This window comes from Mytilus trossulus, unplaced genomic scaffold (assembly GCF_036588685.1).
Source record: "Mytilus trossulus isolate FHL-02 unplaced genomic scaffold, PNRI_Mtr1.1.1.hap1 h1tg000024l__unscaffolded, whole genome shotgun sequence".
In the NCBI taxonomy this organism is placed as follows: domain Eukaryota; kingdom Metazoa; phylum Mollusca; class Bivalvia; order Mytilida; family Mytilidae; genus Mytilus; species Mytilus trossulus.
In genome coordinates, this window is record NW_026963290.1 from 7,898,716 (window position 1) to 7,920,964 (window position 22,249).

Below are 22,249 nucleotides of genomic sequence, written 5' to 3' on the forward strand. Positions count from 1 at the left end.
TGTCAACACGTTTAGGTAATACAAAACCTGTAAAAAGATGGGCAAGATGTCACCACTGCTGTCAATATGTTTGGGTTATACAAAACCGGACAAAAGATGGGCAAGATGTCACCACTGCTGTCAATATGTTTAGGTTATACAAAACCTGGCAAAAGATGGGCAAGATGTCACCACTGCTGTCAATATGTTTAGGTAACACAAAACCGAACAAAAGATGGGCAAGATGTCAACACGTTTAGGTAATACAAAACCCGAAAAAAAATGGGCAAGATGTCTCCACTGCTGTCAATATGTTTAGGTTTAGGTAATACAAAACGGACAAAAGATGGGCAAAATGTCACCACGGCTGTCAGTATGTTTAGGTTTAGGTAATACAAAACCGGACAAAAGATGGGCAAGATGTCGCCACTGCTTTCAATATGTTTAGGTAATACAAAACCTGACAAAAAATGGGCAAGATGTCACCACTGCTGTTAATACGTTTAGGTTTAGGTATACAAAACCTGAAAAAAGATGGGCAAGATGTCAACACAGTGTCAATACGTTTAGGTAATACAAAATCTGACAAAAAGATGGGCAAGATGTCAAAATAAAGATTTACAAGCCCTTCAATAAAACCAAGTATGCTAAAATTATGAAAGTCTGAGGTTGTCAATTACTGGCCATTGCCAACCAAATTTTGTCTTAACCTCAAACATAAGTTTACTTTAAAATGTGGTAATTAATACAAAAAGTTTTTATAATGACAATCAGTTTCATTTCTCAATGAACTGGAGTCTTCCATGAAACAATGAATTTGACAGGAGGATCAATGTCCACTTACAATTTTGTATATGAAATTAGGAGATAAAGGCTAATTGTAACTACTGATAAACTCAATGAATGATCCAACTTCAAGAGGATGATAATTGCTTTGCTTTAACATTACCTGTTTAGATGTTCCAGGATTTGCCTACAATTTATGGAAATTCATAAATAATTCTGGAATAGACTTTCAATGGAAATTTATACTCAAAAATAAAATAATCAAAAATACCAAGCTCTATGAAAAATTCAAAATGGAAAATCCCTCATCAAATGCCACAATCAAAAGGCCAAACACATCAAAAGAAAGGACAACTGTTATATTGCTGACTTGGAAGAGACATTTTTTTATGTAGAAAATGGTCCATTTAACCTGGGTTTATAGCTAGACAAACCTCTTACTTGTATGACAGTCCCACATAAAATACCAAATTCCAGCATTTTTACCTTCTTCTAATTTTTGTTTTGGGTTTTAAGATATTGGACAATTTTTTGCATTTAAACCTTTGTTCTTTTTTTCTTTTGAGCCATGTTGGTTTTGGACCAAAATATAGTTTATTAATTATATCCCAGACACCATATGATATGGATCAATTTTGTTTTATGTGATCTGAACAAGTTCCCAAAATCTCTGAAAAAAGTTTATGTAGTGGGTACCAAGTGACTGCAAAAATCTAGTTTTTTAGAAAATGTAATAAAAATGTAATTAAAATTGATGCCTTAAATACCATTTACACTTTTTGTGTACTGTGCATTGAATTTCCCTGTTGTTGACTCAGACACCACTGCTGTATATGTTTAGGCAAAACAAAAGATGGACAAGATGTCAAAATAAGCTTTCACTTGCCCTTTGATCCAACAGAGCTAAAATAATGAAAGACTGAGGTTGTCAATTGCCAATAACATCTTGTCTTGGAGCTCAAACATAAGTTTACTTAAAAATTGTGGTTATTAAAACCAAGAATCTTTGTGAAGGCATCAAGTACCATATTTGCAATAACATCAATAATGTAATTTTTCAAACTTTATTACAGTGGTAAAAAGACATGATCCTAACTGGCCTTGTTTTTGTATTTAACTTTTTTTACTGATATTTTCAATTGTCGTCGTAATTCATACTAGTACGAGTTATAGAAATGAATCTTTCTCTACCAATAATGTCTTTTCTCTCATTCATACAAATCAAATCGACTTCTCCATCTTTGTGCTTTTTTGCATTTCTATTTGTTTTTGGTACAATCGCTGGAATCGGTGTTGTATTCTTTTTAACAGGGTTAAAGACAACAGTTGCTGAAACTAAAGGATTGAATCTAATCAAGTCTATAGGAATACAATATGGGTTCAATGTAAACAATGATGGCTTTTTTGGAATATCTTCAGTTTGACTTCCATCTGCTTCATCTTGACCATTTTCATTGGCTGTTGAAGAACCAAATGATGTATCACCTGACGGTCCAGGCTGGTTCTGACTGGTACTGGGTGGTGAAGATTTAGAACTATGACCCTCAGGGTGAATAATGGTGGTCTTTGGTGATTGAATGGTTTTTGCAGTATTTGTTTGAGTTTCTGTACCTGATCTATCTCCTGAAGGATCAGGCAGATGACTAGAATCTTTCCTTGATATTTTTTTTCCTGGAGTTTTAGAGATTTCGTCTGTCTTATCTGATTCTGCATTCTGACTTGTAGATAATTCATCTGGTCCCATGTTTGCAGATACAGTTTCAGAAGAGGTAGATGTCCTTTTTGATGGTCTACCTCTCTTTCTTTTATTGACTGGTGTGCTTTCTTCTTTCTTTTTATAACACACTGGTGTGCTCTCTTCTTTCTTTTTATTACACACTGGTAGGCTCTCATCTATAAGTATGGGTGAGTTGGGCCTATCGTGAGCATTGCCAGCTTTTTCAAAGTCAGAAAAATCTGAAATTGTGAACAGAATAATTATGGTAAAAAAAAAGTATTAACAAAATACTGAACATTCAGAACTCCAAGGATGATTCTAAGAGTAGGAAGTCAATTAAGCATCTATTAATCTTTGAATGAACTTTGTTTTAAGGCAAAACTAAAATTCTAACATGACACTTTGAGTACACACCCGTGGAAAAATATGAATATATTATTAGGGCTGTTCTGATCGAAATTCCGTGTCATATTCTTTTTTATAAATGCTACCCGCCGTCATTGAAAGATGACGTAAGAATATAAACATTTTACAGAAAAATGCATGCTTGTGAAACCGAAAAATCATCACAAAAGGAAACGTGAACAAACGATGCTAATATGTGTTATAAGCCATTTTTTTTTATACATATAAAACATAAATGTAAATTAGCATTTAAATTCATCCAAACCCATCTGAATACCCTACTGTAAAGAGTTTAAGCATGTCACTAGTTCAGTTAGCAACGTTCTTTTACTAGTGCATTTATTTATGAAAACATAATTCATGGGGCTTGAATTCATACTGATTTCACCACATGTTTGCCCTTCATGCTCACATTTTATCGCACGCTATTGTTCTGGGTAAAATATTTAGCATAAAGGGCCAACCCTTGGTAAAATCAGTACCGATTATCAGGTTATCTGCATGTTGATATCGTAAAATATCAGCTGCAAGACATAATATGAAGCTTTTTGTCGAGTGAGCGTAGCAAACGAGATCAAAAAGCCTTCATATAAAGTCAAGCAGCTGATATTTGACAACATCAATATGCAGATAATCTGATAATCGATTTATCGGGTTATATTTGCGTGTTTCAGAAGTGTTTTCTTTGTTTCACCAGCACACAAAAGATGACTTGATAAATCCGGGTCAAAGTTATTAACGTCGGTTTAAACATTATGACGTCGCTGATATGTCCGGGTCAAAGTTATTAAGACTTGGTCAACGTATTTGACGTCACAAACTTTTCACCAGTTGGATACACTGTATTATCCATACCATTATTTACAGCTTTACGACACCTCTTAACATTGAGCATGGTATTGTTGATATCTATTTTACTGGTCAATAGATGATATTTGTTAATCATTATTTCCTGTTGTTTACTGGTATCAGATGTTCTGATTGTGTCCACCAAACCATGAAGTAGATCCTGGACAATACTACTTTCTACAACATAAACAACAATTCCTTTATTTACTTTGTGATGAATAACCATGAACTATTTCTGGTTAGTTTATATACTACAAATAAACAAATTCATTATTTTGTACATAAATTTGGTCATTTAGTTTTATCATTGGAATTGTTTTACATTGTCATATCGGACTTTTATAGCTGACTATGCAGTATGGGCTTTGCTTTTTGTTGAAGGCCATATGGTAACCAATAGTTGTTAATTTCTGTGTCATTTTGATCCCTGGCGAAGAGTTGTCTCATTGGCAATCATACCCATGTCTTTTTATTTGTATAACAATTGTAGCAATGCACTGAATTCTCTTGGTTTGTTTAGTATGACACTTTTGGTTCTTTCCCACTTCCCTTTTCACCAAATTAATGATTACATGCAAAGTCATCATTTGTAATGAAAAATACCCTCTGCCAAAATAGCAAATATGTCAAATTAGCCTATTTGACTTTACAATAATATTTGTATTTAATTTCTAGTACCAATTTCATTTTTCTGTTAACATGACTGATCATTACTTATTTTCTGTAATGCTTTCATATATATTTTCCAAGATATTCTAAATAAGGAAGATCTGTTCCAGACAGAATAGCCAACAAGTATCTATATATAGAACTTAAATATGTATTTACCAAGATATCCTAAATATGGTAAATCCGCCCCAGCAAGAATAGCGGACAAGTATCTATAAATAGAACTGTAATCTGGAGCATCAGGAGAATCTGGTGGAAAAGGATTTTCTAAATTCCCTGCTACAGCCATTACCTGAAAATATTCTGAATTATTAAAAGATCTGGCTTAAAAAGTAAAACAAGATCAAACTTCATATGTCAAACAATATATTTTACTATATATCATTTTCAATTCATTCATTTAGTAAAGTTTGGCTAAAATAAACACATATAATCAGATAAAACAAGTGTGTGCTATACTTAAGAGAAAAACTGACATAATCACAAAATTTTCTGACCCTACCATTGCATGAAACAGCAACCTAACATGCAACAAAAACTGAATGATATTATGCCAGTGTATCATTTTTTTCACCACTAAGTAGAAACCAGGAGCCATTTTTGTGTGTGCGTTTGTGTCTGTGGCAGTGACAGAGATTTATTTCATATGATTAGACTATTAATATAGAATATGATTAGACTATTAATATAGACATACCTGTGATAAGGCTTCACTATAATCTTTTAATTCACATGATACTAAGTCTGAAGCTAAAGTACCCCACATCTGAAATAAATGCAACAGGCTACAGTACTAAATTTTGTAAATTAATATAAACTTCCTTCCTAAGGCATCACAATGGTTTAGCTTTTGTGAATATTTTATGTATATAAGTTTGTCTTATTTGCTGCTGCTAGGTTGTCAGTCCCTGAGAGAATTATTCCATAAAAAAAACCCCAAATCTTCCATACTGACCTGATCAAAAAGATTCACTGTTATTGCAAAGAAATAAGTTTCTAAATTAGGTAATTGGACTTTAACTAAGGCAGCAATTAAACTTTAAGACTATTTTTAATAATATTGATGTCCACTACTAGTGTCTATGTCTATATTTAATTCACAAGCTTTTGGTATTGAGCCTACATATTTCAGGGCCGTTTATAGCTTACTATGAAGTATGGGCTTTGTTCATTGTTGAAGGCTGTATGTAGTCCGAGATTATTCAAATAACTGTTTTGGGCCCAGCTTGTCTGGCAAAACAGCTGTTGGACGTCAGAGTAATGTCAGACTAGGCCGTACAGTGACCTAAAGTTGTTTATTTCTGTGTCATTTTGGTCTCTTATGGAGAGTTGTCTCATCGGGCAATTATACCACATCTTCTTTTTAAATATAAACATTTAACATACCTCTGTTGCTTCTTTTGGTCTTTCATCCGCTGGAAATAAACAAATTTTTAAACTTATTATGTATGTTTTATTCAAACATAATATTTATGATAACAACAAAACTGTGATAATTTCATAAAATTGTAAAATATAATTCCTAAATCATTTTTTAGAAGTATTCTATTTAGGCCAGGACTATTGTTTTGGCAGTGATCTATTGAAGGAACTTCTGCTTACATTTGTGTTTAGAACCAATAATGATTTGGTTGGAATGTCAGTTTAGAACCAATAATGATTTGGTTGGAATGTTCAGTCTCATTTTGTTCGTTTTGATTTTATTAAATTTTATGAATTAGCCTTTCTAAAATGTTCATCTCAAGCCTTAATGATGAAGCTTATCCAAGAAATAATTGCATACACTGAAATTAGTTACAAACACATACAATTTTAAGGTGTGAATTAAAAGGGACTATAACCATTTGCCCCAAATGTATGTCATCATCACAAAATATAGCCCTTACACAAGGTTTGTGAAACCTTAATATCTAGACCAAATTTGTGTATCTCAATATTGAACTTTTCCCAAAGCCAAAGAACAACAGTCAGGATTACTGACAATAAGTTTATCAAAATATTTTTTCTTCTGTCTGAAGTTCTGATTGTGATTCCATCTTTTATTTGGCACCATTTTAAACATTAAATATCTGACGCTTTATTTTAGACTACATCATGTTCTAATAAATCAATAATCTTGACCACATTACCAGTAGCACAATCAACACAATTTAAAAATCAACATAATTATATCATGCTCTTAATTTATTAGAGAGGATATGTTTCTTAAATACTTCCTTAAACTACTGCAATTGTAAAATATGGAAATAAGCTGTGCTGCCAAAATCTAATGAAAAACAATCAATATAGAACATAGAATACAATACATTGTACATGCATTTCAAATTTTCCTTAAAGTCAATTTCTGGATAGGTAATTCACATTAACACATAGACATCAGTCAACAAAAAAATACCTTTTTTCTTTACTTTCTTCTCCATTAGTTCTAAATAGGCCTTTACCTACAACAACAAATGTTATCTATAAAAGTTAGCCTTTACTATGTTGGTGGTCCATATATACATTTGACATTGGGCCATCAATCTGTCTATTTGTCTTTAAAAATATTTTTTTTAAATGTAAATGTGTAATTTGAACATTTAACTCAATGTGTCTTTACTTTCTAAACAAAATATTCTACTATAAAGGGCCACTGTTTCCAATATCAACATTGCAAGTTTTTGTATTAAAATCATTTCATAACATTTTTACATGTGCAGAAATTTGTACATTTGTGCAGAAAATTTCAAAAATTTGAACTTCATGACTGCAAATTGAATGAAGCAAACAGGGATACAAATGTGGTCATACAGAGTTACACTCAACAAAGGGAGACAAATGTGGTCTTACTGAGTTACACTCAAAAGAGGGAGACAAATGTGGTCTTACTGAGTTACACTCAACAGAGGAAGACAAATGTGGTCTTACTAAGTTATACTCAACAGAGGGAGACAAATGTGGTCTTACTGAGTTACACTCAACAAAGGGAGACAAATGTGGTCATACGGAGTTACACTCAACAAAAGGAGACAAATGTGGTCATACAGAGTTACACTCAACAGAGGAAGACAAATGTGGTCTTACTAAGTTTTACTCAACAGAGGGAGACAAATGTGGTCTTACTGAGTTACACTCAACAGAGGGAGACAAATGTGGTCTTACTGAGTTACACTCAACAAGGGGAGACAAATGTGGTCTTACTGAGTTATACTCAACAAAGGGAGACAAATGTGGTCTTACTGAGTTACACTCAACAGAGGGAGACAAATGTGGTCTTACTGAGTTACACTCAACAAAGGGAGACAAATGTGGTCTTACTGAGTTACACACAACAGAGGGAGACAATGTGATCTTACTGAGTTACACTCAACAAAGGGAGACAAATGTGGTCAAACTGAGTTACACTCAACAGAGGGAGACAAATGTGGTCATACAGGTACCAGTCTTGTATTACAACTCCAGTTTCCGGTGCATGTCAAAACATGGACGGAAACAAAATAGTGCATTTTTTTCTGAATTTTTTTCTGAACTCAATTTTTTCTGTTTTATTATAGGTTTATGCTGGATTGAAACATATATATATAAATAGACTTTTAAAAAATCTTGCATCTTTTGGGGATATCAATCCAGGAAAGTGGAAGGATATCATGTTTACTGGAAGTGGTGCGGACTAGTAAAAATAGCAAACAGAAAGAAGAAAAAAAATGTTTTGACTTCAGGATTGCGTAACTTTTTATTCTTCGTGGCAAGACCCCCTTTTTTTTCGATTAAATCACAATTTTACATTACCGGTAGAACATACATGATATGTACATGAACTTTTTTTTCTATGAAGCATTTATTTATTTTTTTATTTTCAAAGATCAGCTGTTTTGCATGTAAGCCTATGGAGCAGTCAAGACTGCAACCTGCATACAGAGTAACACTCAACAAAGGGAGATAAATGTGGATAAACTGAGTCACCCTTAAAAAAGGGAGACAAATGTGGTCATACGGAGTTACACTCAACAAAGGGAGACAAATGAGGTCACACTGAGTTCCACATAACTAAGGGAGACAAATGTGGTCATACCGAGTCATGAGTAACAAAGGGAGACAAATGAGGTCATACTGAGTTCCACATAGCAAAGGGTGACAAATGGGGTCATACTGAGTCACGCTTAAAAAAAGGAGACAAATGTGGTCATACCATGTTCCACAATACAAAGGGAGACAAATGTGGTCATATCGAGTCGCGCATAACAAAGGGAGACAAATGTGGTCATACGGAGTTACACTTATCAAAGGGAGACAAATGTGGTCATACGGAGTTACGCTTAACAAAGGGAGACAAATATGGTCATACGGAGTCACCCTTAACAAAGGGAAACAAATGTGGTCATACTGAGTCACACATAACAAAGGGAGACAAATGGGGTCATACTGAGTCAACTTAACAAAGGGAGACAAATATGGTCATACCGAGTCACTCTTAACAAAGGGAGACAAATGGGGTCATACTCAGTCTGTTTAACAAAGGGAGACAAATGGGTCATACTGAGTCACCCTTAACAAAGGGAAACAAATGTGGTCATACTGAGTCACACATAACAAAGGGAGACAAATGTGGTCATACTGAGTCACACATAACAAAGGGAGACAAATATGGTCATACCGAGTCACCCTTAACAAAAGGAGACAAATGTGGTCATACTGAGTCACACATAACAAAGGGAGACAAATGATGTCATACTGAGTCTGTTTAACAAAGGGAGACAAATGGGGTCATACTGAGTCACCCTTAACAAAGAGAGACAAATGTGGTGATACTGAGTCACACATAACAAAGGGAGACAAATGGGGTCATACTGAGTCTGTTTAACAAAGGGAGACAAATGTGGTGATACTGAGTCACCCTTAACAAAGGGAGACAAATGTGGTCATTCTGAGTCGCTAGTAACAAAGGGAGACAAATGTGGTCTTACTGAGTCACATGTAACAAAGGGAGAAAAATGGGGTCATACTGAGTCACATGTAACAAAGGGAGACAAATGTGGTCATACTGAGTCACATGTAACAAAGGGAGACAAATGGGTTCATACTGAGTCACATGTAACAAAGGGAGACAAATGTGGTCATACTGAGTCACATGTTACAAAGGGAGACAAATGTGGTCATACTGAGTCACACATAACAAAGGGAGACAAATGTGGTCATACTAAATTACAATCAACAAAGGGAGACAAATGTGGTCATACTGAATTACACTCAACAAATGGAAACAAATGTGGTCATACTGAATTACAAAACTTACCTCCTTTGCACTTTTGGTTTGAACACATTTAGCTATTTTTCCTATTTCTAGAGGACTATGCCTGCAAGACAATATCAATATCACATTATTTTTATTTTTTACATTTGTGAACATGTGACCAAATTCCCTCATAAAAGTCTTAAAATTTACACCAAACATGTTAGAAATTAATATTGATAAAAAGTAACTGAATTTCATAGATTTTCAGTTTTTCACTCATAACATACATGACATAACTTCTGCAATATTAACAGCCTCATTAATTTTTTTTCTATCTATTTTTGGATCTATAAATAATTATAAAGGAATACAATTATTTGTAAATGTACTTCAACAAAGCTCTTTGATATCTTCTTTTCTCTTTTGTGCTCCAATTGTCATTATCATGATAAACTATAGGTATCTCCCTGGTACGTCGTCTTGGTCGATTAGCTGCCATCTATAATCTAAAAAAAGACAAATACTTATCACAATTATAATAATAATCAATGAAGAGAAATGTATATTCAACTTTAAAACCAGATGCGCCGCAGGGCGCAGCTTTATACCACCGTAGAGGTTGAAGCCTGAACGGTTGGGGCAAGTATGGACACAACGTTAACATTCAAGCTGGATTCAGCTCTAAATTTGGATTGTGATTAAATAGTTGACACAGCATAGGTTTCTCACACAGAATTAATGTGGTCTAATGAACTTAAAAATTTGTTTTTGCCTTTGAGCAATTCACTCTGCTGTTGAATATTAATCCTCTCAAAAATATGTTTGAAGAAATTTGATGAAATCTGAAAAGAGAAAAAAAAAATATTCACATCCCCCTTTCCCTTCTTCCAAAACTGATCTCAATTCAAATTTCTAATGGAGTTTGCAACAATAACTGCTCATTTAAATACATTATAAAATATTAAAATGTAAAAAAACGTGCTAGTTATCACTGAATGGTAAAGATTGTTTCAATTTATCAGTTGGTAGTAAAAGTGAAAATACATTGTATATAGTATAAAACAATGATTTAAGTTGCTTCAACTACTATTCTGGACAAAGAAAGATAACTCCAATTGAAAATTTCTTGCTATTGCACAATATTGTGCAATTAGATATTTCTTGCTATTGCGCAATACTGTGCAATTGAAAATACTTCCTATTGCACAATACTGTGCAATTGAAGATTTGTGTTTATCCAATTCTTGAACCAATGCATGTATATATCATAAACTTAGTCCTCTGCCAATTTTATCAATATTTTCGCAAATATATCATATAATTGTCAATTTTTTTTCTCTCTGTTTGTTATGATTAAACAATTATGGCTGCTCATCAAATGCTGTGTTTGGAAGCCGAGTTTTACCGATTGTCACCTTATATTTTGACTATTTTATTAATTGTGACTGTTTATTTAATGCATCATGTAAATGTAGCGGAATTTGATGAGACTGTTATTAAAGTGAGAGGGTTAGCGCTATAGAACCAGGTTTAATCCACCATTTTCTACATTTGAAAATGCCTGTACCAAGTCAGGAATATGACAGTTCTTGTCCATTCGTTTTTGATGCGTTTTGTTTTTTGATTTTGCCATGTGATTATGGACTTTCCAAATTGATTTTCCTCTGAGTTCAGTATTTTTGTGATTTTACTTTTTATAGTAAACAAATCACAAAAAGCTTGGGGCTGGGTATTGAGCACGTGTTTAACATACATGTATAATCAGATATTTGTTTATTTCAATGACAGATCCATGCGTATTGTGGTCACCAGATTTTTACGAGGAGGGTTACGCTCAGGTCATTATGCATACGGAAAATATATCGGCAAATTAAAAATAAGTAAACTTCTTCTATATGGGGACAAGTTAAAGAATTTTCCTCAAAAAAAGTATAATGTACATTAGAAGTATAATGAAAACTATCCATTTAGTTTTAAAAAACATATGCATATTTTTTTTTAATTTGAGGTTTCTTATGACTTTAATATAAAGCCAAAATATCATATGAATAATAATTTTTAATCCTGATTTGGACCAACTTGAAAACTGGGTCAATAATAAAAAATCTAAGTACATTTTCAGATTCAGCATATCAAAGATCCCCAAGGATTCAATTTGTGTTAAAATCAAACTAAGTTTTGGACCCTTTGGACCTTAATGTAGACAAATTTGAAAACGGGACCAAAAATTAAGAATCTACATACACAGTTAGATTCGGCATATCAAAGAACCCCAATTATTCTATTTTTGATGAAATCAAACAAAGTTTAGTTTTGGACCCTTTTGGCCCCTTATTCCCAAACTGTTGGGACCAAAACTCCCAAAATCAATCCCAACCTTCCTTTCATAGTCATAAACCTTGTGTTTAAATTTCATAGATTTCTATTTACTTATACTAAAGTTATGGTTCGAAAACAAAGAAAAATGCTTATTTGGGCCCCTTTTAGGCCACTAGTTCCTGAACTTTTGGGATCTCAACTCCCAAAATCAATCCCAACCTTCCTTTTGTGTTCATAAACTTTGTGTTGAAATTTCATTGATTTCTTTTACTTAAACTAAAGTTATAGTGGGAAAACCAAGAAAATGCTTATTTGGGCCCTTTTAGGCCCCTAATTCCTAAACTGTTCGGACTAAACTTACAAAATCAATCCCAACCTTCCTTTTATGGTCATAAACCTTGTGTTTAAATTTCATAGATTTCTATTTACTTAAACTAAAGTTTAAGTGCGAAAACCAAAAGTATTCGGACGAAGACAACGCCAACGTGATACCAATATTCGACCAAAAAAATTTTTGCGGTCGTATAAAAATTACAGAATAAAATTATGTATTAAATTGTATAAAATTGCAAGACATTTAATATCTGTTTTGATATACAATATGTATGTAAAGTGTTTAGGAAAATGTTGAGAAGGTAAGTTAAAGTAGTAAGTACAATGTAAATTTTATTTAGAGTCCGCATATACAATGTATATACATAATAACAGACAAAACTCTCTGGAAGCAGAGAAGAGAAGCAATCAGTTTAATATATAGTTAAACATTGTTAATCATGTTAATAATTCAGGTACTATACATAATTCAAAATTCATGTACTACATATATTGTGACGTTTTTGACAGATAGCAGTGCCTTTATTGATATTGTCTATATTTTGTTGAACTATTATTTAACTAAACTAGTAAATACTTTATGTATAATGGAGACTTCATGATTTATCTAAAACACAATTTACATAGTTGCAACTTTAAGACTTTAAGTGCAAAGATATGAACCTTATAATGAAGTTTCCTTATTAGTTCATTGATTTCACCCATATTTGGAATTTCTATCAGGCGAAATAACATCACTAGTGTAAGATTTATAGTATTTTACATCAGTTCAAGCTTGTCCCTACCGCCAGCTAGCAGCTTAATTTACATGTCTCATAATTTTCAAGGTACAGTTTTCTAGTTTAAGTGCATGTATATTGCAATATATATATGCAATATAATTATTTATGCAGTTCATATAATTGTTCCAGTTTCATGTTTTAAACAGAGGCAGAATTTTAATAGTTTTTTTGTTTTCTAAAGATTATAAGTTTTGAGAATAAAGTTTAATAAAGAATTTTAACTTTAGAAAGGAGAAAGGTGTGTAAAGTCAGCAAAAGTGTTCTTTTGTTTCAAATAGTAGGGTTGCTGTTAATATACAGTACTTCTTATAATATAGAAAGAGGGTTACAAAAATAGTGAATTATTCATTTGTGTAGTATTTAACATGTATTTATATGGAGAGTTGCTGATAGAATCTGTGTTTCCTGAATGTTGATTTTTAGTGTAGCTGTTAATAAGAATATTATTATCTGTTCGTCTAATCTATACAGAATATTGTTTATTGTTGTTTTAAGAGATTTATTTCTGTTAATCTGTGTTCCAGTTGTTTTAAAAAGTTATTATACACTTGAAACGATTTTGTATTTGCATTCAGAGCATCAACGAAAAAGGCAGATCTGATACTTTATTACATTACATATAAAAATCCAATACAACTTACACACACACATACAAAGGACTTGACGATGACCTAAAAACTATGTTTAGGTGATATGCAGTATGCAGTAGCAGTATTTGTAATTATTTTAAGCGTTCATATTTCATTGCATTTCCTGTTAAATTCTTATGGTTAGTTGTTGGTGTCTGTCTGGTCTAATGGTTGGTTAGAAAGGTTCCCACCAGTTTGCAAACAATATATATAGCATGTATAGAGAGAACGAGAGCCTAGGTGGTTGAGAGGTCTGGTGCGTCAGGCATGGTGCAATGGGATTCGGTACTAAGATTTTTCATAGCATGAGTTTGAATCCCAGCGTGGGAAGAACAAAATATTTGCTTAGATGCAAATTTACAGATCTAACATAATTTGTAGGGCTGATGTTTTAACAAAACGGTTAAATCACGGTCTGATCCGATTTTCACAAACAATGAGCTGCAAAATGAAGACAACTGTCTGTGGACACAGTATTCCAAAAAGAGAACAACCAATTTTTTTTTTATTTTTTTTTTTTATCATCTCTAGCTTTTTGGTCAGTTGATAATTTCTCGCTTGGACCCCTCCAGAAGAAGATATTGTGTAATTTCCTATAAATAATCAACAATAATAAGAAAATGTTACTAAGCGTTACTTTAGTTTAAATATATTATAACAGATATGATTAGGCCTACTGATAAATCAAAGTCGACTCTATTTTCTTTTCAACCAGTCTTCCCAAACATTGAACAATGCAGGGTTCAGCAAGACGGTTCCTGGTGACATTCATACTAGATTTTACTGAAGACCAAAAAAGCATCCAAAAAAGTACCACAACGTACTCCAATTTTTTGTTATCATCGTTAAAAAAACCAACCCAAGAATAACCTGTAAAATAAATAAATATATATATCAATATATTATATAAATAATAAATAAATGAATATCATACCTGCCAACTGTCACTATTTGCGAGTGAAATTTTTAAAGAGCAGTTTTGTCCACAATTTAAACAAAACAGTTAATTTTCCAATGAATTTGGGCTCATAGAAGTATGAAGAAGCATAAAAATAACATTGAAATGTATTTGCATGCCCCCTTGAAGGTTTTTTAGGACTATATATGACAGCTAGGCATTTTTGTCATTAATAAGTGTTGCTAAGGAGAGTTTCGCATCTCTTAACGCACAATTTGACTGTTATTGTGTTTTATTTTATCACCAGCAGGCTTCAAGTGACTTATTTTGTACATTTGTGTTAAAAATTCTCATTTAATATTTTCACCCTCAGTAGGTTGCTATGCGAAATAGATGGTTGCCATGGAAATTTTATGCATATTTTTCTACTCAAATGAATACACTTTTATGTGACACTTATTTTGTCATGAATTAGCTTATTTGACACCATCTCTATACAAGTTAAAACTCTCAGTCTTGTTGCAAGACTTTCATTGCCACACATGTCCACTGACAAAGAATTGAAGAGACAATTGCCATTTGTTGAGACTTGGACAGGGTTTCTTTCTTTAATAATCATGCTTTGTTCATTTAATATTTGTCTAGAAACCCTGTCTTCAACCAAAGAGCTCATTGCAGAATATGTATGGTTAGTCTCACAATAATTTGTGTTAGTGGATCTTTTCTTAGCAATATTTTCTCTACATTTACTTCATCCGTCAACAAATTTTTACTTGCATAAGCTTCTAATTAATTCTACTAATAGAAAGATCATAGTCAAATTTATGATCTTTTGTATGACAATAGTGTGTACATTTGAAATCAGAGCTTTTATTCTGACTTAAGATCCGAAACTGATCTTTTGTTAATTTCTGACATTTTTGGTGAAACCATGTTTCACATTTTTCACAAAACACACACTTTCGAGTGCAGTTTTTTTTAACAAGTACCACATGGGTGTGCCATATTTAGAGTGTAAGAGTGTAAGACTAATATTGCAGGTATAAATTCCCTTACTATCTCCTTTGCCCAAGAGGAAAACCCTTATGATATCCCAAGGGATTCAGTTTGACACGGCGATGTGACATAATAAGTGCGTTTCAATATTTACCCTTGCCCAAGGGGATATCATGAACGGACGTGTCCACTATAGTATAATTATAATACTTCTAATATGCATTTATCGAAGTTCGAGTAGTAACCTTTTTTTCCCTTGCCCAAAAGGAAATTGAAACCCTGTACCAAAGGGTTCGTTTGATACCGCGCAGTATCAAAGACGTACAAAGTAACTGATTTATTAATCAAAGGTTAACCGAGTTGCGTTTTAGATTCTAGCAATTGCACCGAGCACGTACTTTTGCAAGAATAATACTGAAATGCTGACAATTGACTTTCTACTAAACATAAAAGTTGAATGGCTTCAGTCAGCTTGGTAGAGCAAAGGCAATGCACACTCTAGCAAATTGAAACAAAAACATAAAAAGGTCAACCTTTTGAAGGATGTATTGAAACATAAACAGTATAATTCATTGTTCTTGATAGGAACAACATTAGATGTGGCTTCACCCTAAGGTAATAACAGTACATACTAGCTATGTGGAACATCAAATGAGATTATCGACGCGCGTGTCCCCTGTGTTATTGCTACAATAACATCCAATTAACACCTTCAACTTTGTACACGCGTCAGACTATACAATTACACGCGCCAGAATATACAAGCATTGTAAGTAGTGCACACCTGTTGAAAACTCAAGATTGTCATTAATTTCCTTTCATCTTCAATCAATATGCATATAAAACATGATAAATATCGTTTAATGAGGCAATGAACAAATAAAAAGATGAAAACATTCACATTTCAATTTTCTTTTCCTCTTGTTTGATTTCAGTTCTTTGTATTTCACAATTTGTGTCAATATTTTCAGGACAATGATGCACAAATAATTCATTTTGCGATCTTAATATATATTGCACGAAAAGAGTTTTAAAAAACAATTTATAAGATAAATAATATGTAATAGGAAAGTCTGGATGACAACTGAGAACAGAACAGTGACAACCTGGAGAGACAGGAGACTTTCAGGAGAGACTGGGATCAAGGGGTGCAGAGGCTTGGCAGGCCGAAGCACATCTTCTGTGATGAAGAACCCACTTGCATCTAGCTATGGAACGATATATAATAAGACACCCCCAAGGTTGTGCGAGAGCGGGGGAGGATGAGCAACCTACAGGATTGGTAACACCGGAAACAACACAGGAACGAACAACGACTACGAATTTGAACAACGGAAATGTATGCATCTGTGGGAAAGTTTGCAAGAACCAACGAGGTCTGAAGATACATATGGGAAAGATGAAACGCAAGCCAAATCAGAGCATAACACAACGCACAGGGCAACCTGGTGAGACGGAGGAGGAGGTGGTTCAGGATACAAACCACAGCGACCACAGCCTCCATGTGTTGTACAATGAGGCGGACAGCATGGTAGAGGGGAATCAACAGGAAAAGGAGGGCTTAGACAACAACAGACAGCCACAAGAGCCAAAAAGAACACCAAACACAAGTCAGAACATAAGAAGAAAGAAAGTAAAATGGCCCAACAATAAAAATAAAAGTGAATGGCAACAGTTTGATGAGGATGTGGATGCAATTTTGAACACAAAATTGGCAGGTAACATAGACAGGAAGATAGAATCAATGACATCATTTATTTACAACATAGGTATGGACAGATTTGGTGCAGATGAGAAAGAGGTGGTGAGGCGAGAGGGTCAAAAGAACAGAAGAGAATCCAAAATAGCAAAGATGAGGAAAGACCTAAGGCAACTTAAGAAAAGATATAATCAGGAATCAGAGGATGAAAAAACAGCATTATCTGAGCTGAGGGACACCATCATGAAGAAACTCAAGATCACAAGGAGAGCAGAGAGAACTAGGAAAAGGAGGAAAAAGAGAGAGAAAGCAAGAGCTCAATTTACATCAGATCCTTTCCAATTTACATCAAGATTGTTGGGGAAGAAAGGATCAGGACAACTAAAAGCTAGTAAAGAGGAAGTAGAAGAATATTTAAGAGGAATGCACAGTGATCCAAAAAGGGAAGACGAACTCCCAGATATAGAACAACTTATACGCCCGGAGGATCCAGAGCAGGTTTTTGATGAATCACCACCAAAGTTGAAAGAGGTAGTAGATGTTATCAAGAAAGGAAGGGCAGCATCAGCACCAGGTCCAAATGGAGTACCATATAAGGTATACAAGAACTGTCAGAGAATTACAAGACGTCTATGGAAGTTAATAAGAGTCATCTGGAGAAGAGGTCGACTAGCAGAGAGTTGGCACAAGGCAGAAGGTACGGGGCGCCGAATGGGACTCTTGTGGCTTTGTACAAAATTCAATTCTGTCATAACAAAATCATTTTTGTCTTACAAAACTATGTGCTACTGACTTGTTTTGTGAGAACTTCAATTTTGTGTAGACAAAATTCATTTGTGTAGACAAAATTCATTTTTGTCATGACAAAATTCATTTTTGTCATGACAAAATTCATTTTTGTAGATAAAATTCATATTTGTCATGACAAAAGTCAATTTTGTCATATTTGCATACAAAATTGACTTTTGTTACCTGATATGGAAATTAAATCACAAAAGTCAATTGTGTGAGGTAAGATTCAATTTTGTGAGACAAAATTAACTTTTGTGAGACAAAATTAACTTTTGTGAGACAAAATTAACTTTTGTGAGACAAAATTAACTTTTGTGAGACAAAATTAACTTTTGTGAGACAAAATTAACTTTTGTGAGACAAAATTGACTTTTGTGAGACAAAATTCAATTTTGTCAATTTTGTTGAGACAAAAGTCAATTTTGTCAATTTTGTTGAGACAAAAATCAATTTTGTTAATTTTGTTGAGACAAAAGTCAATTTTGTTAATTTTGTTGAGACAAAAATCAATTTTGTCAATTTGGTTGAGACAAAAGACAATTTTGTTAACTTTGTTGAGACAAAAGTCAATTTTGTCAATTTTGTTGAGACAAAAGTCAATTTTGTTGAGACAAAAGTCAATTTTGTTGAGACAAAATTCAATTTTGTGATGACAAAATTCATTTTTGTAACGAGAAAATTCAATTTTGTAACAACAAAATTGACTTTTATGGGACAAAATTGACTTTTGTGAGACAAAATTGACTTTCGTGAGACAAAAATCAATTTTGTTAAGACAAAATCCAATTTTGTCAATTTTGTTGAGACAAAATTCAATTTTGTCAATTTTGTTGAGACAAAAGTCAATTTAGTCAATTTTGTTGAGACAAAATTCAATTTTGTCAATTTTGTTGAGACTAAAGTCAATTTTGTCTCACATAGGTCAATTTTGTCTCACAAAAGTCAATTTTGTCTCACAAAAGTCAATTTTGTCTCACAAAAGTCAATTTGGTCTCACAAAAGTCAATTTTGTGTAACAAAAGTCGATTTTGTATGCAAATTAGTTCACAGAATCCAAACCAAACCTGTTTTGCATACAAAATTGACTTTTGTCGCCCAATATTCAAATTAGGTAACAAAAGTAAAGTCTGTGTTACAAAAATGAATTTTGTCATGACAAAACTAACTTTTGTCCACCGAAAGATAATTTTGTATGACAAAATTGAAATTTGTAGTATGCTACAAATTTTGTTAAACTGAATTCATTTTTGTTGAACAAAACTCATTTTTGTCCGTACAGAATTGAATTTTGTCGACAAAAACACAAGAGTCCCATTCGGCGCCCCGTAGTAGGGTGCTTTATACCAAAGGAAGAGAAGTCAGAGACATTAAAACAGTTTAGAACCATCTCACTGTTAAATGTAGAAGGAAAGATATTTCTTGCTATTCTTGCTAAAAGGATGACAAACTACATGCTGAGCAACGAGTACATTGACATTGCAGTACAGAAAGGAGGGGTACCAGGTGTATCAGGCTGCATTGAACAAACAAGCGTATTATCACAGATAATCAGAGAAGCGAAAGATTCAAAGGGAGAGCTCGCAGTTGTCTGGCTGGATTTAGCGAATGCATATGGGACAGTACCACACAAGTTAGTTGAGTTGATGCTGGAGAGATACCATGTACCTGACGGTGTAAGAGAGCTGATAAAAGAGTACTTCAACCATCTGCAGCTGAGATTTACCGTTGGGGATTTTACAACATCATGGCAACGTTTAGAAGTGGGAATAGTGACAGGATGCACGATATCTGTCATTCTTTTCTCCGCAGCAATGAATATGATTGTGAAGTCAGTAGAGAAGAAGAGCAGAGGTCCATGGATGAAGTCAGGAGTACGGCAACCACCAGGAAGGGCATTCATGGATGATATGACAATAAGCACAAAGACAGTTATCGAAGCCAGGTGGACACTACAAGAGCTTAATAAGATGATCACCTGGGCAAGAATGAAAGTGAAGCCTAGCAAATCCAGAAGTTTGGTAGTGAAGAATGGTAAAGTCAAGGAGGAAAGGTTTAAAATAGGAGACGAAATAATACCAACAGTCTCAGAGAAGCCAGTTAAGTGTCTCGGAAAATGGTTCAACAACACCTTGTCAGATAAGTTGAATGTGGAAGATACATATAAGCCGTTGGACGACTGGTTAAAGGCAGTAGATAAGAGTGGACTACCAGGAAAGTACAAGGCATGGATTTACCAGCATGGGATATTGCCTCGGCTGCTGTGGCCACTTCTTGTTTATGATGTACCAATGACAACGGTAGAGGGAATGGAAAGAATATCAAACAGTTACTTACGTAGATGGCTTGGAGTACCACGCAGTTTCAGCAGTGTGGGCCTATACAGTTTAGGAACCAAGTTACAGCTACCACTGAAGTCAATCACTGAGGAATTCAAGGTGACCAAGGTTAGACAACATCTGACGTTAAAAAACAGCAGGGATGAGAAAGTACGATCAGCAAAAGTAGAAATAAGAACTGGAAGAAAGAAGACGATAGAATATGCTGAGTCACGATTAAAACACAGTGAGATAGTGGGCAGAGTTGCAGTTGGAAGACAGGGGCTGGATGTTACACCTACAGCAAAATGGAGAACAGCAACAGTGGAAGAAAAAAGACATCTGGTACAGAAAGAGGTACGATCAATGGAAGAAGAAAGTAGAATGGTAAAGGCAGTGAGTATGAAGAAGCAGGGAAGCTGGTTAAACTGGGAGGGAGCAAGACAGCAGAAGTTAGGATGGAATGAGATCTGGAAGATGGAGCCACATAGGTTGCAATTTAAGCTGAAGTCCGTATATGATGTATTTCCAAACCCAACAAATCTAGCAACATGGGGATTGATAGACGACCCAAAGTGTGTTCTTTGTGGTAAGCCAGCAAACTTAGAGCACATATTATCATCATGCTCGAGTGCTTTGAAAGTCGGGAGGTATACATGGCGACACGACAAGGTATTAGGGACACTAGCAGACACCCTAGAGAGAAACATCAGGAAGCCAAGGAAAAACAAGGAAGGACTTACTTTTGTCAATTTTGTTAAGGAAGGAGAGAAAGGTCAGAAGAAGAAGGTGGAAGGAAGTGGTTTATTGGTAACAGCAACTGATTGGCAAATGTTGGTAGATCTTAAACAGAAGTTACAATTCCCGCCACAGATTGCAGTAACAAACCAGAGACCTGACATCGTCATTTGGTCCGGCCGCCTCAACAAAACAGGCAATCCTGCTGGAACTAACTGTACCATGGGAAGAAAGAATAGAAGATGCCTACGAAAGAAAGAGACTGAAGTACCAAGATCTACTTGCAGAATGTAGAGACAATGGATGGCGGGTTTGGTTATTTCCAGTGGAAGTGGGAAGCAGAGGGTTTGTTGGACAGTCTATGTGGCGAGCATTGAGAGCACTTGATATTGTTGGAGGGGAAAGAAGTAAACTGATAGGGAACTTGTGTAAAGAGGCAGAGACAGCATCGATGTGGTTATGGAGGAAAAGGTCAGAACAGTGGAAGCAGTAAAGTGTAGAGGCAGGGATGGATAGCCAAGTGGTTTCGGGCTGGGACTTGATCACCCCAGTCGGCGCACCTCTGGAGGTTGTAGTGGACAGCGCCGAAACAGCCGAGGAAGGAGGATTCACCTGAAGACGGAACCACGCATTTTTCCAACAGGATGTATTAAGGTAAAAGTTCTAAAACACAAGGAAAAGTAATCTCATAATACAAAAATTAAACGTAATACTGGCTGTTATACATAATATATGATAAAATAAATATGTAAATAATGTTTCATTTTTTTCTATCAATTTTAACTTTCTCGTCGCTAAAATTATTTTATTTTGCATATTCTTTTAATATTTATTGCAATAATTAATTTTTATTTAAAAAAATATGTTTTCTTGTCGCTAAATAGTTTCTTGTCGCTTGTTGTCCCTAAAATAATTCTTGTTGTCGCTTGTTGTCGCTTGTTGCTGAGACTACTATAACACAGTTATAGTAGTCTCAGCTTGTTGACGCTTGTTGTCGCTAAAATTCTTGTTGTCGCTAATTAGTGTGACCGGATTAAAGTATTAAATAATATTTATTGCCTTGATATTACTTGACGTATTTTATCTATAATTGTGAACTTTAATACATTGTTGATCATTGTTACTTTGGCA

At 34.3% G+C, this 22,249-nt stretch overlaps 2 protein-coding genes across 3 annotated transcripts; one reads left to right on the forward strand and one right to left on the reverse strand.

Annotated features, from left to right (window-relative positions):
* Window positions 1-1,815: 1,815 nt before the first annotated feature.
* LOC134698867 (uncharacterized) lies at window positions 1,816-14,452 on the reverse strand. 2 transcript variants are annotated; one of them, XM_063560541.1, is made up of 9 exons: window positions 14,358-14,452; window positions 10,007-10,123; window positions 9,678-9,738; window positions 6,801-6,846; window positions 5,792-5,820; window positions 5,103-5,171; window positions 4,565-4,697; window positions 3,743-3,913; window positions 1,816-2,721 (listed from the first exon to the last, which is right to left on the reverse strand). In XM_063560541.1, the coding sequence occupies exons 2-9, from the start codon at window positions 10,114-10,116 to the stop codon at window positions 1,901-1,903; spliced, it is 1,440 nt and encodes a 479-aa protein (XP_063416611.1). In that variant the 5' UTR covers window positions 10,117-10,123; window positions 14,358-14,452; the 3' UTR covers window positions 1,816-1,900. The 2 variants fall into 2 exon arrangements, with proteins under 2 accessions (XP_063416611.1, XP_063416612.1); XM_063560542.1 differs by having other exon boundaries at window positions 14,318-14,365.
* A 2,332-nt stretch (window positions 14,453-16,784) lies between these two features.
* Window positions 16,785-21,412, forward strand: LOC134699087 (uncharacterized). Its single transcript, XM_063560772.1, has 2 exons — window positions 16,785-17,970; window positions 19,470-21,412. Exons 1-2 carry the CDS (start codon window positions 16,785-16,787, stop codon window positions 21,410-21,412), a joined length of 3,129 nt encoding a protein of 1,042 aa, XP_063416842.1.
* Window positions 21,413-22,249: the final 837 nt, after the last annotated feature.